The sequence below is a fragment of the Botrytis byssoidea genome (genome assembly GCF_014898295.1).
Source record: "Botrytis byssoidea strain MUCL 94 chromosome Unknown BBYS_005, whole genome shotgun sequence".
NCBI lineage: Eukaryota > Fungi > Ascomycota > Leotiomycetes > Helotiales > Sclerotiniaceae > Botrytis > Botrytis byssoidea.
This window is the reverse complement of record NW_024065846.1, coordinates 1,733,525-1,748,669: the sequence shown is the minus strand read 5'-3', so window position 1 is coordinate 1,748,669 and position 15,145 is coordinate 1,733,525. Positions and strand designations below refer to the sequence as shown.

The following is a 15,145-nucleotide window of genomic DNA, read 5'->3' as shown; positions in this document are numbered from 1 at the left end:
CAAGACGGGTGCATAGTAAGGCTGTCATGCCTCTAGCAGTATCGTGGGATTCAAGAAAACACCGAATGAGTGGATTCCTAAACGACGATCAGGGCACCGAAATCTACTCAATTTGGAATGACTGCCCCAACTTGGACAAGTGTTGAAGGCAACTGTAACGCAAGCTCTAACAATGACAGGTACCGGCATTGAGAAAATTGAATGTTCTACCAAAGGCTAAAACTAAAATAACAATAGTCATTGGACAAGTGCACATCGTGATAGGATTGGGGTTGTTCTGTGCGTTGATTTTACCAGGAGGCACGGTTTCGAATGAAACTTACTAAGTCTCAAAGCCACATGGCCACGACCTTCCTCTGGGGTTCCACGACTGTAAAATCGTCGAAACTGCCAGAGAAGAATCAAGTGCTGAAGTGATTCGATGCTTATCGAGTTCCAAAAAAGTAAAAATGGAATAGAAGAATGAATTAGACGAATGGAAATAATAACGTTGTTGTAAGGCGAATATGTCTAACTCTTTCATAACTTACTTATTCGGTGATCTAAACCGCTCCAAGAGCTTCAATAATAGATCACCGCAATGAGCACACATGATCTCGAGGCAGTGACAGTGTGGGGAATATCCGATAGCAAACAAGTAGCGTTGCTTCGCCCATACTTAATTTTCATGTTTGCTCGGTGGCGGAATGTGCTCTACCTTGGGTTACCAACAGCTTTCCCCCTCGTATCTTGGTAAATAATTCTAGCCATGACGTCCGAGAGAGTATATACCAATTTCCCAAGGTCAGTGAGTCTTTGAAGAATGTCCACTCCCGAAGATAGCGCTGGCGAGTGTGGTTTATTGGTGCTGATCGTGAAGGTTTACGGAGCGTAGAATCATGCCAAGGTCCATTTTTTCCAGTTGAAACAACTTGCTAAGCACAATCCCTCGGCCTTCACGGTCTACAATTTCTCGAGCGCGAAATTCCTGTTTCTAGTAGAAGCCAAGGTGTATAGTGTTAGGTTTGTGATACTGCCTTTCACAAAATAATTCACCAGTGAATTTTAAAGATACATACTTCAAAGATATAATTAGAAACGTCTAGGAGATAGATAGCGCTAGCGCCTCGGCACCGATTGGTGCCTCATCACGTGTAGGCACACCTTTTGGCCAATTGTAGGACCTGCGAAAATTACTCAAGAAGTAGTCTCACAATTTCCAAAATCCATGAGTTGAATCTCTGCAAAAACTCTCGGACAATTGGGAGATTATAATCAACAAACGAGATTTAGATGATCAGCATCACGTGACATTTTGTATTTCCGTAGGCCAATAGAGTATCAAGACTTGACCTCCATGGATGAACTCTTCCCTGACCACATCAGCAACAAATACGGTTACTTGAATTAAGAGCCGGGTTTTATGACGGTCACAATGTTGTCCACATACATCAATAGCGCCTGATTGAATAAAAATATGAATTATACTCCATCACCTCTACTTCAACCAAACTCCCACGACCTTCTCCAATCTCTCCTTCAGCCACCCCGCATCAATATCTGCCTCATTATCAAACCCATGGTCTGCACCCTCTTCAACATGTGCCATCAACCCTTCCTCTCCAAACGCCTCCCTCCATTTTCCAGCAAACTTTGTGATGCCGGCAACAGGTATAACAGTATCCTTTTCTCCGGTGTATAGCCAAAGGAAGGGCATTTTTCTCTTCACCTCATCTCTGGATATCTTTTCGAGAGCTCGGAAAGGATATACATGTTCCTCTTCCCCAAACATCTCTTTGTATCTTCCTTGCTGCAACACCACAAGAATAAGTTGCAATCTCTCCCATGGATCTACTGTATCGGAAATGAGTTCTCGTTTACTTGGATCTTTCTCCATCTTTTCTAAATGATTATCCAAGATCTCCGTGGGGAGCATAGGTAGACCAAAAGGATGTTTTTCGAATTTCTCGCAGAACCACTCATCTTCGATATCTAGTTGCGGATATGCGGCTATGCATACTTTTATGGTATTTTCCGGTTCGGTTAGTGAGGATAGCATGGCGAGATGCCCACCTGCACTGTCACCATACAAGAGAGTCTGAGAAAGGTTGGCTGTGATATTGGGGGGAAGAGAAGATTGGAATGAGGATGTACGCGTCCAGGTCCAGAAATCGGAGATATCGGAGATCATTTCTGGAGCAGTTGATTCTGGGAGGAGTCGATAGTTTGGCGCGATAATGATGGCAGATTCTCGAAGCGCGAGGGTCAGGAGGTATTGGGCAAACCAAGGAGCAAAGACTCCTGATCCAGCTACCTAGATTGGGGGTTAGAATCTGTAAATTGGAGGGGCATTCGAGAGCTATTTACCGAGCCGCCACCGTGAATTTTCACGATCACAGGATGGGGTCCAGGAGATATATTCTTGGGTACGAGAATGTAGGCTTGGATTTCATGGTCTCGGACTGTCTTGTAGGTTTTGACCGAAACATTGAATTGAGAGAACTTAGCAGAATCCATAGTGACGACAGAGAATAGGCGGAATAACGTCTAGGGAACTTTTGAAATAAGAAAATACCTTGCTACTTATAGATAAGGTGGCACGCAAAGGAAATGCCGCAAAGAATATTATACTTTTATCTTCTCCGCCGACCAAATCATCGGTGGGTCATTAGTTGACGACACTTCATCGTCACCGTTGATTTGAGGGTGCCGAGGTGGGATGCCGAATGAATTTACTAATTGACATCCTAATGCACCCCATGTTCAAGCACTCATTGCTATGTTCATTACATGATTTTCTCCCCGGATTATCAATGAAAAGGTTGAGAAAGAGGGAGCCGTTTGTCGGTTGACCCCACTTTCTAGAATTACCAGGAGATATCCTGCTTGTTAGCGGGCCAAATCCACCTTTATCGGGGAGATAACAACAACCGGACTCGGCAATCGTTCTATTTTCCGACAGAATCCGCCTTAAATCATTCAAATGATTTGGATCGGGCATGCAGAGGGACAAGCACAAGAAGGCGTATGGTTAAGGAATTTGAGTCTCTGTCTGTCCTTTGAGTTTACCGACCTTGAGTCTCGAACGTCAATGATGAAAACATAACAGAGTACAAACTTGGAAAACTTCTGATGAATTCATCATTGACATTTGGCCTGTAACAACGGGGAATGTGCAGCATTTGCATAGATAAAAAGTCAATAATTGGTTCATGGCTCATGAATTGACTTGAATCGAATAAATCGACGTCATCAAAATATCTGCCAGTATGCTTCAAGTTTTTCTTGAATCATAAGTATAAAAGCGCATGACAAGTTCACGAAGCTAGTATTAGACCATAACGTTCCCCTCGCCGTGAACCATCGCTAAGGAATATTGCAAACCAATATTTGTCGTCATTTTTGTTGCTGTGTCACCTGGAGGACTTGAATCTTTTTGTATCTTGAAATAATGAGAAAGGATTTCCTTTGAGCAATCCGATTGGACTTGATACAAAAGATGTACAAGGTGCAAATAGAGTAGTCATGAATATCAATGCTAAAGGAATAATAACGTTTGTAGATTTAAGAATAGAAAGCGAGAATACAAAGAACATGCTAACAGGTTAAGTATCACGAAGGCGTATCGCCATTGAACGGCTGCTTCATATAGCTCAAACTGTCAAGGAAAGCTTCCTGGGTGGACTATGATAGCAAGAAATACATGTTGAAGCGGCTTTTGAATTTTTCAGATAACCCGATCAAAAGAGCACCTTCCCCAATCTTGACACATAGCTTTATTTGATAGTGTGAACTACACTGTCTTCAAGGCATGTTTACTTATGACAGCACGATTGGTTGAAAGACACTTGATTCAGGGCAACGTGTACACAAAACTACCCACGTATCCAAACGGCATTCCTTCGCTTGTTTCGCATGGTGTACCTCAAATCTAGTCTGACATCTTCAGCCAGATCACATTGCGTCTTAGATGATTACATGATTGAAATCTGCAACTCCACTGGGAAGGCTTCTCGAGGTCGTCGTTCTAGGTTTATTGAAATGGACAGACTGAATGCAGGATATAACAGTTTTCATGTTCAAGACATGCATGCATAGAAACCCACATTAACGACAGCGAGATACAATCAAAATGCGTACCTCGGTCTTACAAGGCCTTGAGGTTAGAGAGTACACCTCGTAGCTAATGATTCATTAGGGTTCGTTCTTTGTTCACTTATTACCTGCAATTGTTCACCCCGCGTTTTGGCTAAAACAAGCTCCTCGACTAAGTCCTCACTTACCTTGGTAGATATGTTCTTGGTGTATTCGATTGGATCGGATCCACTGCAATTTGCCGCACATATACCGGTACCTATTGAGCTTCTCCTTAAGCTTCTTCTTTCTCATTCTCCTTTTCTTTTCAGCCATCCATAGAGCGGAGCGAAAAAGCCTCCACGGCAGTGGCCTAGCGGAGCGTCATCAAGCAATATTATGAAGGTTTCTAGAATCCTCAAACCATTGTTCTCGCTGGGCTGGCTGTGTTCGATCCCTTCCAGAATATAGCTATTACCTACCTGGTATACCTTCTGTTCAGTTATTGACGATATGTAAGATTGATTGACCAGCTTCACAGTAATATCCAAGAAGATAGTTGCAGCTAGATTTCGCAATCGAAGAAGGAGAAGAAGAAGAAGAAGAAGAAAAGCAATCATCATAATAAGCAAATACTTGGGTATCATTCGTTACCTCAGTACGTACCAGGTATTTGACAAAGAAAAGCAAGTGATTTTCATGCAACATCTGTATTCTCACTTCTGACTTCTGTATTCTTATGCACTTGCCCTAATATCGTTAGTCTCCTTTCATTTCCCACTAAATTCCTGCGCAACGGCCCATCATACGATAAAATCAGACCACCACGGCTTATCGGTCGATAATTCAATATATCCCAATTCCCCCAATTCCCCCAATTCCCCCAATTCCCTCCAATGCTAACAAATTTCACTCTCACAGCAAATGGTGAACTACAGAATCCATTCCTTCTATACCATCATTCACTTCCAATCATTTCACTCATTTCACCCATTCGCAAACTTGTCTCGATTCGTACATTTTATACACATTTCAATCCTTGTCTTATCTGATTTGATCTTCAGAACCTTCCAAATTATCAAACCACTTTATCAAATTTCTCACCACATCCCCAGATTCCACATAGCATACCCTATTGTATAATAAGACACCTTTCGAGGTGACGTGCCAAATCATGGTATCTGAGAATTCTTCTTTCGATCCGACGTTATCGGGAATATCAGCCGGTCTCGAATCTTCCAATGAATTTGATCAAACAGCCATCTTTGCAGATTCACTAGGCCTCGACGACGACCCTTTGTTTCCAACAAATTGGGACGAGACTACCCCGCCCTACGACGGTGGACTATATTCGACCCCGTTGAATTGGGATCCCCCGATGCCGAAACAAGAAGACCTTCAGGATATAGGTCCGCAGTACAATACTATGAACTCGAACGGTGGACTTACGGCAGCTCAACAAGAAAAATTGCGCGATATTGCCATGCCCCCTCACCTGCAGTACCAAACTCAACACAGTCCAGTCTCGATCACTTCCAAGACCACTTCGATCTCCTCACCCGAATCGCAAGATATGAGTCGCAAACGCAAATCCTCGGCCGAGGTCGACGATGAGGACGACGACGAGTCTGGAGGACACCACCCACCTGCCAAGAAGACGACGGCGCACAATATGATTGAGAAGAGATATCGCAATAACCTGAACGACAAGATTGCGGCTCTCCGGGACAGTGTACCGAGTCTGCGGATAATGCAAAAGAGCGCTCGTGGTGAAGTGACAGCTGATGATCGAGACGAATTACAAGGTTTAACTCCGGCTCATAAATTGAACAAAGCTACAGTACGTTGTTTTCTTGTTTCTTGTTTCTAGTATGCAAATATGAGTCGATGTATCTGCGGATATGACAATCAGTTGGACAACATGTCATGCGAGTCTCAAAATCACGCCACTATCTCATGTCTTCATTTTACCTGTAAGGCTCATGCCATGCTAATCATTCCTCTAAATAGGTCCTCTCCAAGGCCACTGAATACATTCGGCATTTAGAGAAGCGCAATTCACGTTTACAGGATGAGAATAATCAAATGAAGACACGCATCAACGCTTTCGAGAAGCTCTTTGTATCTGGATCTATGGGTTTCGGTCCCATGCAACAACCAATGAATCCATATCAATACGCTCAAGATTTCAACACACCAGGTCCTTCACCTTCCTCCGATCAAGGTATGATACCTGTACCAGACGCTATGCGCAGACTACATGGGCAAATGAGTCAAGAAACTTTTGCTGTTCCCGAGCAATATGTCACACAGAACCGCCAACCAATCGGTCCTAACGCATGGAATGGTGGATACTTTGGCAAGCTCATGGTCGGCTCTCTTGCTGGTCTAATGATTGTGCAAGGGTTCTCAGAGGCAGAGCAAGATACTGATACACCCGGCGCTCGTGGTCTCATGGCCCTTCCTACTCACTTCCTTAAAGCCTTGAGCCGTGGTCTTCATTCAATGTTGGAGGTCAACTTCCAGGGATATCACTTGCCAGCAAGCCAGACTATACATTACCTTCAATATACTCTCGCACTCGGTCTCTTCCTCTACATTTTCTTACCTTCGTTGTTCAGCCCTAAGCCGAATGCAAAAGGTTCCAAGTCCGCCAACTTAGCCGCCGCGCCTTCACTCGCCTCTTCTATACAAGTCAGAAGACAGGCTTGGCTTACAGCTGTTCAAACAGTCTGGGTGCCAAGGCATAACTTCTTTCTTGAGGCAGCTGCTTTGTGTATGAAGGTTGGCAAGTTCACCTGTCGCAACATTGTTGGACCTTCGCTCTATTCTTTCTTGACTGGTACCACCGAAGAGCAAGAGGTTGCTCGAATTAAAGCCTGGACTATCGCTCTTGACGCACAGTTGACTGGTGGTGATGTTGAGGTCAGCAAAAGCCGTTTGACATTGACTTTATTGGCCTCTGGTACACTTCCTGACACTCCAGCCCGCTTAATGCTCAAAGCACTACACATTCGTGTTTTGTTATGGGAGCTAAACGAGATTGGATTCACTGGATCAAAAATCATTCGAAAGTGTGCTCAGGAAATGGCTAGATGGAAATGGAACGAAGCAAAACAAATGCAGCAAGTTCTTTCCCAGTCCAAAGAACAACATGATGAGCTACCCGAACACCTCGCTACCCTTCTTGAGCATAAGTGCGATGATGTCTTGGTCGATGCCGTTGTACAACGTGCTTATAATCTTGCATGGAATCTACCCACCACCAGCAACACAAAGGTAAACTGTGGTATGGACCGCGTAGTGGATGATTTTGCTATTCGGAGCCCTCTTGATGCTGTTGCAGCTTGGTGGTCAAGTCTCACACTCCGCAAAGCATTGGCGAAGAGTTTGGAGGTAGAGGATGGAGATGCTGCAAGTTACAAAACCATTGCCGATGCTATCAAGATTGCCATCCAAACAGCACCTCCTGGATCTGGAGCTCAAATTCGTGCTCTCGTTGCGCGTGCCGTCCTTGTCAAGGAAAAGCGTGGCCAAAGTATCGCTATGGCTCTCAAGGCAGTTGGTGCAGGACAACAAAAGATGCCCGTGTCATCAAATGTCAACATCAAAACATCTGTCGCCAATTTACCAGACATTCGAACTTCGATCCATTGCGCAATGGCCCTTGCTTATTTGGAACGCTTTCCTATGCCAGCCAATCCTGAGAACGCGCCAAAAATCATCGACTCTATTGTTCCGGTCAACCTCACTTTACTTGGTTTCACGGCAATGTACAAGCTTGTTGAAAAGATGCATGAACATACTTTGATTGCCTCGACCTGTGCTACTTCGTTGGAAAAATTTGCTGGCAACCTCAGAATTTGGATCGGTGGCCCAGATGGTGAGAAGAGTGGTTTGGAGACCGAATTGAAGAGAGAAATGGTGGAGAAATGCTTAACCATTACTGCACAAGTTGTTGGCATGGAAAACGATGCGGGCTATGGTAGCATGAGTGATGACGGTGACAGTGAAGGATGCTGATGATTATTTTCATTTTCATTTTTTTTTTCTTGCAACTTTCTTCAAAAGCGTGGATTGACAAGACCTGACAAAATCTTTTGTCCGGCACAAAATTTTGGCATTTGGAACGGCACAAGGGGTATTAATATTTTTCGTTATTAAATCGTCATGGATACCAGGTAAGCGAATGTCGGGACTGATTGGCGTTTGAGGTTTAATCTAGATGCGATAGTATCATAGAGCACTGCGTTGCGCTGCTTTGGTTTGTGGGTAAATGCATAGGCTCTACTTCAATAAAAAATGTACTTCTCTTAACAGCCCTGGAGACTCTTAATACAATCAATCATCTTGTGCCTGTTGATTTATCCTTTCATTTCTTCCATCTTGTCTTACAGACCTACTCGTAGATAGAACAATCTTTGCTCCGACACGCATAGCACAGGTACTCCCGTACAGCTATTTGATGACCCTCCCTCCATTTACCCACATCATCATTGCCCCCGTCTACGAAGTAAACTCACACGCAAACCACTGACTAAAAATTCTCCAGAATTGGCATTTCCGATCCTTCTCCGGTAGAGAATGGAAATGCTCCAATTGACCAATTAGAGTGAAGGTTTGGACGGGAAAGGAATCTTCTTATCGTTTTCGTATCGTTTCGTTGTCGGGAGCCCCACCTTGCGCTTTTTCTTATCGGGAAGTGTTTTCATTTGTGGTGTATGTACCTAGTATGTATATCTGTGCGTGCTTTCTGTGTGATAAATTGATAATCGTAGATAGGATGGGATAGAATGGGTGGTTGGTGGTTGGTGGTTGGTGGTTGGTGGTTGATGATTGATGATTGACCGGCCGAGGAAATGTCATTGTTAAAATTGAGGGGAGAACTGGGGTTGGGGTTTGTTTTTGAGGGCGTTTGATTGGTAAGTGGGAAGTGCATGGGAGATGGAGGGGGGAAGGGGGGGGAGATGGGATGTTGGGATGGGAAGTTGAAGGGTTTCCGAGGAGGAGGTTTGAGGGGGGAAGGGGTGTTGGATTGGGGAAGGTGTTTTGGGTTTTGGGTATTGGGTATTGGGTATTGGGTGTTGATTGGGAGGGAGAGAAGGGATTGAAGGGATTGAAGGGATTGAAGGGATGGATGGATTGGTTGGTGAGTGAGGTAAGGTTGATTTGATTTGATTTGTTTGATTTTGGGTTTGATTTTGATTTTGATATCGATCTGTATGCCATTTTTCCTCGGTATCTTTCGATGTTTTCCTGCGATTGATAGAGAGATTGTGGCGGGCTTGGAGATAAGTGTATGTATGCATGTATATATCTATATACTGTGTACTTCCCTTTCCTTTCCTTTCCTTTCCTTTCCTTCATTTTTGATCCCTTGTTTTCATCAAATTTTATTGCTTTTCTTCTTGATATATATACGTGTGTGTGTGTGGGTGGGTGTCTTATTTTCTCTTCTTTTTTCATCGAAACTCAAGTGAACAGTTTATTATTGTTACGGTGATGAAAGTATATTAATATACTTGTACATAAACGTATATATATCTACGTGTATAGAGACTCGATTGGGATATAACCGTATAGTGGACTTCTCTTCAGTGCAGTCGAAAATACTACGGATTGGGAAAAATCAAAGAGTTTCCTTTTTCTTGTCCTGGGGCAGGAATATCGAATATCGGCATGTCGAAGTTGCAATCGCAGGTTCCGGTTGAGGTGGTAGAAGATTTAAGGAATGGGAATGGGGGTTTGGATGGGGTAAATGCATCTGGGAATGAGAATCTAGGGGCGGAGAGGAAGAAAGTGGTGGTTGTTGGGTTGGGGATGGTGGGGATTGCTTTTATGTGAGTTTTCATTGACTATTTATGCTTTACTGGATATGGGGTTTCTTCGTTGGAGTTGATGTTTAGCTTGGTTGGATAAGTTTCGATTCTAGGAGGTGTGCTAATGACCGACCAGAGAGAAACTGATGAAATTGGATGCGAAGAAGCGAGAATACGACATCGTGGTTATAGGCGAAGAATCCCATCTCGCATACAATCGAGTTGGTCTGACGAGTTTCTTTCAACACCGGATTGTGGAGAATTTGTATCTGAATCCGAAGACTTGGGTACGTTTTTTTTTACTTTTGGGTTCTTGCACACGATTTTATGAGTTAATGCTGGGAATAGTATGCGGATGTTCCGGCCGGTTCTCTCAATTATCATATCAATACCAAGGTGGTGGAGATTTGTCACTCGAGCAAGAAAGTTACGTGTGCGTCGGGTGAAGAGGTCGCATATGATATTCTAGTTCTGGCGACGGGTTCCGATGCCCTGGTGCCGACGCAAACTCCCGGGCATGATGCCAAGGGTGTTTTTGTGTATCGGAATATAGAGGATTTGGAGAATCTAATCCGGTTTTCGAATCAGAAAAAGGATACGCATGGGCTTGTAGTGGGTGGAGGACTCTTGGGGCTCGAAGCTGCGAAAGCTATGATGGATCTGGAGAATTATAAGAAGGTACACCTGATTGAGCGGAATAAGTGGGTCTTGAGTCGCCAGCTTGATTCTGATGCGGGAGGCTTGGTGGTGGAACAGGTGAGAGGATTAGGTTTGGATGTCATGCTGTCCAAACGCGTTGGGAAGATCGAGGTGACGGACGAGAATGAGGTGAAGGGGGTAGTGTTTGAAGACGGAGAAGCGATGGAATGCTCGACGATCTGTTTTGCCATTGGGATCAGGGCTCGCGATGAACTTGCCCGTCAAGCAGGCATGAAATGCGCGGAGCGCGGCGGAGGAATCGTCGTCGGAGATGATTTGAGTACAAGTGTCAAAGACGTCTACGCAATTGGCGAGTGTGCGAGTTGGAAAAATCAGACTTTCGGACTGATCGCGCCGGGAATCGAGATGGCAGATGTGTTGTCTTTCAACTTGACACAGGCGAAGATGCATGCGTATCGGAAATTTAAGCGACCCGATCTCAGCACGAAGTTGAAGTTGTTGGGAGTGGAGGTGGCAAGTTTTGGCGATTTCTTCGCGGATAGAGATGGGCCTAAGAATTTACCGATCAGGGCCGAGAAGAAGAATAGAGATTCTTCGGATTCTTCGATGCAGTTGACGACTGAACCTAGGCCTTCACCGGTTAAGGCACTTACGTACAAAGATCCGTTTCAAGCTATTTACAAGAAATATTTGTTTACTATGGATGGAAAATACCTCTTGGGTGGTATGATGATTGGAGACACGAAAGATTATGTCAAGCTGGTGCCTATGGTGAAGAATCAAAAAATGCTAGATGTACCACCTAGTCAATTCATTCTCGGAGCCAGCAAGGAAGGTGATGAAGGTGGAGACGACTTGGACGACGACACTCAAATATGCTCATGTCACAATGTCAGCAAAGGAGACGTCGTTCATTCCGTCAAGCAAGGCACTTGCAAAAGCATCGGAGACGTCAAATCCTGCACCAAAGCTGGAACAGGTTGTGGTGGCTGCATGCCCCTGGTAACCAGCATCTTCAACAGCACGATGAAATCCATGGGTCAAGAAGTAAAAAATCACATCTGCCCTCATTTCAACTACTCACGCGCAGATCTCTATAACATCATTTCCGTCAAGGGGTTAAAGACCCTCGCGGAGGTAATGCGGGAAGCAGGCAATGATCCCGAGAGTCTAGGGTGTGAAGCGTGTAAGCCTTCGATCGGATCGATATTCAGCTCGCTCTACAACAAACATGTTATTTCGCGTTCGCTGCATGGGCTTCAAGAGACTAACGATCGTTTCTTGGCGAATATTCAACGAAATGGTACTTTCTCTGTTGTGCCACGAGTATCTGCGGGCGAGATCACGCCGGATAAGTTGATTCTTATAGGGAGTGTGGCGAAGAAATATAGTCTCTACACGAAGATTACCGGCGGTCAGAGAATCGACATGTTTGGAGCGAAAAAACAGGATCTTTTGGCGATCTGGAAGGAGCTGGTAGAAGGAGGTATGGAATCTGGTCATGCGTATGCGAAGAGTTTGCGGACGGTTAAGAGTTGTGTGGGAACTACTTGGTGTCGATATGGTATTGGAGATTCGGTGGGAATGGCGGTGAGATTGGAAGAGAGGTATAAGAGTATTCGATCGCCGCATAAGATTAAGGGGGGTGTAAGTGGCTGTGTAAGGGAATGTGCTGAGGCGCAGAATAAAGAGTAGTTTCCTCGTTTCTGTTTTCAATGGCTTGCTTCTTGTTTATTTCTTGAATATCAATACTAATCTGCTATAATAGTTTCGGACTCATAGCCACAGAAAAAGGTTTCAATATTTTTGTGGGCGGAAATGGTGGCGCTTCACCCCGCCACAGCGAACTCCTAGCCAAAGATGTCCCCCCAGACTCGGTTATCTCGATCCTAGACCGCTACCTCATCTTCTATATCCGCACAGCCGATAAACTGCAACGTACAGCTCGATGGCTGGAAGCTCTTCCGGGCGGGATCAAATACCTCCGCGAAGTTATCTTGGAAGATAAGCTAGGTATTTGTGCGAGTTTGGAAGCGCAGATGGAGGAGTTAGTGGGGACTTTCTTTGATGAATGGAAAGCTGCGATTGAGGACGAGGAAATGAGAAAGAGATTTAATCAGTTTGATAACTGTGATGATCGGGTTGAAAATATGGATGTGCAGGTTGAGCGGGGACAAACCAGACCGGTGGATTGGACGAAGGAGAGCGCGAAGACGGATTTTAGGAACGTGAAGTGGACGAGTTTGAGTTGGGAGAGGGTGATTAAGAAAGATCATTTCAAGGGCGCGGATGAGGCGCCCAGTGGGATTTCGGCAAGTGTGAAGAGGGGGGATACGCAGTTGGCGGTTTGGAGAGTGCAGGGGAGGTGGTTGGCTAGTCAGCAGATGTGTCCACATAAGAGGGCGTTTGTATTGAGCGATGGGTTGATTGGAGATTCGGGTCATGGTTCGGTTTCTATTCCTGGGAGTGATGGGATGGAGGAAAAGAATCTTTGGATCTCGTGTCCGAATCATAAGCGGAATTTTAATTTGAATGGAGAGGATAAGGGGAGGTGTAAGAATGATGAGGAAGTTAGTATTGCGATTTTTGAGGCGGAGGAGAGAGAGGATGGGTGGGTTTATTTGAAGTTACCGCCGGTTTATGAGTTAGATGGAGTGTTGGGAATGGAGAGGTGGAAAGTGAGAGAAGGAGAGGCGGGCGAAAGACAGTTTAAAAAGTTGGATGAGAAGATTGGGTTTGCGATGGATGGGGGGAGGATGAAGGGGAGAAAGCCGGCGGAAAAGAGAAGAGAAGTTAGAGTAGGGGGGGAGGGAGGCGGTATTGATTGGTAATTTGATTTGAGGAAGGTCGAGCTGCGTGTAGTAACATGGAATTAGCACTGGAATTGGAACCAAAATTAGAGCAGGAGTTTGATTAGTTGCGGAATTTTTGTGTATTGTATTAGAAAGATATAGCACATACACTCACGCAATCCATTATGCACATCACTTCTATTTTGTAGTTAGATTCTAGCTTTGAATAATTTAATCTGTATAGACTATATCATATGTATTCTGTTAGTCTAAACTCTTGTTTGTAAATAGGTCATGAGCCACGATGCTTTGTAGTAAGACGATAGTCGAAAGCCGTCAAAAAGGCTTGTATTAAGGAGGTCTTGATCTAAAGCGATTCGCGCGCGTGCACGGGCCACAAAAAGGTGCTTATCGTCCCTAAGGGGATACTTCCTGTAGTCAATTATGTAGTTTATAATTCCAAGGTCAGATTAAACCAATATTGAGCCCTTTCATTTGAGCTTAGGGAACACAGTCGTCACAGCTTGAATTTTGTTTATAACATCAAAGTGATCTTTCTGAGTAAAAGCCACAAGACTCTAACACTAGGCCGTTTGAATAAATTTAGCCAAGCTGCGTCATGCTGATTGGAAGTTGCAGACCCGAAGATACGACGCCGAGTATGATGTACTACCAAATAGAAGATACTAGATGCGGCAAAGAATGGCGTGGTCAGATGAACGGACAGTCGCAAATAAGAGATGTTTGTTGTGTAACGGTTCGAGAAGTTTGAGTGTGGCGGGGAATAATCACAGAGGAATAGGTGACCGTCCGTCATGTGAATCACAAGTTGAAAATTAGTTATTTGGAAAAGATCTAAGAGCAGTGAATAAAGATGATGTAACAGGTCTTGGCCTTATAAACGGCAGGTTGTTGTAGTAGGTATCGAAAGCCTCTTAGTCCAACACCACATCCAACACCACAAACAACACCAAAACCATCATCACAACGCAAAATGAAGGTTTACCTCGATGACAACAAACCTGTAAGCATATGCCTGCGAGGATTGGAAACGAAGCTAAGACCGTGCCTACCAGGGCGATTCTCGTCTCCCACACGATTCAGGAAACCCCCCTATCAGTAGAAGGTCTCACAGCCCTCGGTGTACTTTACTTCAGTCTACCAGTAGATTTTACTGACTCAAAAGAAATGCTCGAGAACATCGCAGCTACTCGCGGCTATACAAATCGCGATGAACTCGAAGTTTCCCCAGAGACTATGGGTCCTGCGTTTGAGGCACTTCTTAAAAAATTCTTCATGGAGCATCTTCATCAAGATGAAGAGATTCGTCATTTTCTCAAAGGTGTTGGTTATTTCGACGTTCGTAATGCAAAGGACGAGTGGGTTCGCATCAAGGCCGAAGCGGGAGATTTGCTTGTCTTGCCTGCGGGAATTTATCATCGTTTTACGCTTGACGAAGCGAGCGTAAGTCAACCCCTTGTTTTAGCACTAAGTCTAGTGAGCATATCTAGCTAACGCAATACATCTCACCAGTACGGTGGTGTTATTCGGTTGTTTAAGAATCATCCGAAGTGGGAAGCTTTGAATCGTAGTGCGGAGACAGATCAAGACGAGTGTCGCAAGAACTACCTCCTGGCAAGAAGCAACGGCAGCTTTCTAGTCTGATTCCGGCGTCATGCCGTGTAATCAAAGGATCTTGTATGAAGGCTGCGGCGAGGGATGATTAGGATAAAATGATGTTTATTTATAACGTACCCATTTGCTCCTGTGGTTGATAAAACCTCACGCCTGTGCGATAAAAAAATACTTGTTGCTACCTTA

The 15,145-nt window shown here is 44.5% G+C and overlaps 4 protein-coding genes across 4 annotated transcripts; 3 read left to right on the top strand and 1 right to left on the bottom strand.

Moving 5' to 3' along the window:
* Positions 1–1,477: 1,477 nt before the first annotated feature.
* EAE97_003340 (uncharacterized protein) lies at positions 1,478–2,496 on the bottom strand (the record flags this gene model as incomplete). Its single annotated transcript, XM_038873852.1, has 2 exons — positions 1,478–2,293; positions 2,347–2,496. 2 exons carry the CDS (start codon positions 2,494–2,496, stop codon positions 1,478–1,480), a joined length of 966 nt encoding a protein of 321 aa, XP_038735715.1.
* Positions 2,497–5,227: 2,731 nt separating this feature from the next.
* On the top strand, positions 5,228–8,076 carry EAE97_003339 (uncharacterized protein; the record flags this gene model as incomplete). Its single annotated transcript, XM_038873851.1, has 2 exons — positions 5,228–5,893; positions 6,064–8,076. 2 exons carry the CDS (start codon positions 5,228–5,230, stop codon positions 8,074–8,076), a joined length of 2,679 nt encoding a protein of 892 aa, XP_038735714.1.
* A 1,656-nt stretch (positions 8,077–9,732) lies between these two features.
* EAE97_003338 (uncharacterized protein) lies at positions 9,733–13,585 on the top strand (the record flags this gene model as incomplete). Its single annotated transcript, XM_038873850.1, has 4 exons — positions 9,733–9,893; positions 10,009–10,159; positions 10,221–12,223; positions 12,301–13,585. 4 exons carry the CDS (start codon positions 9,733–9,735, stop codon positions 13,361–13,363), a joined length of 3,378 nt encoding a protein of 1,125 aa, XP_038735713.1. The 3' UTR covers positions 13,364–13,585.
* A 749-nt stretch (positions 13,586–14,334) lies between these two features.
* Positions 14,335–14,989, top strand: EAE97_003337 (uncharacterized protein; the record flags this gene model as incomplete). The annotated part of the gene is made up of 3 exons (XM_038873849.1): positions 14,335–14,348; positions 14,401–14,788; positions 14,858–14,989. The coding sequence occupies 3 exons, from the start codon at positions 14,335–14,337 to the stop codon at positions 14,987–14,989; spliced, it is 534 nt and encodes a 177-aa protein (XP_038735712.1).
* Between the last annotated feature and the right edge of the window lie 156 nt (positions 14,990–15,145).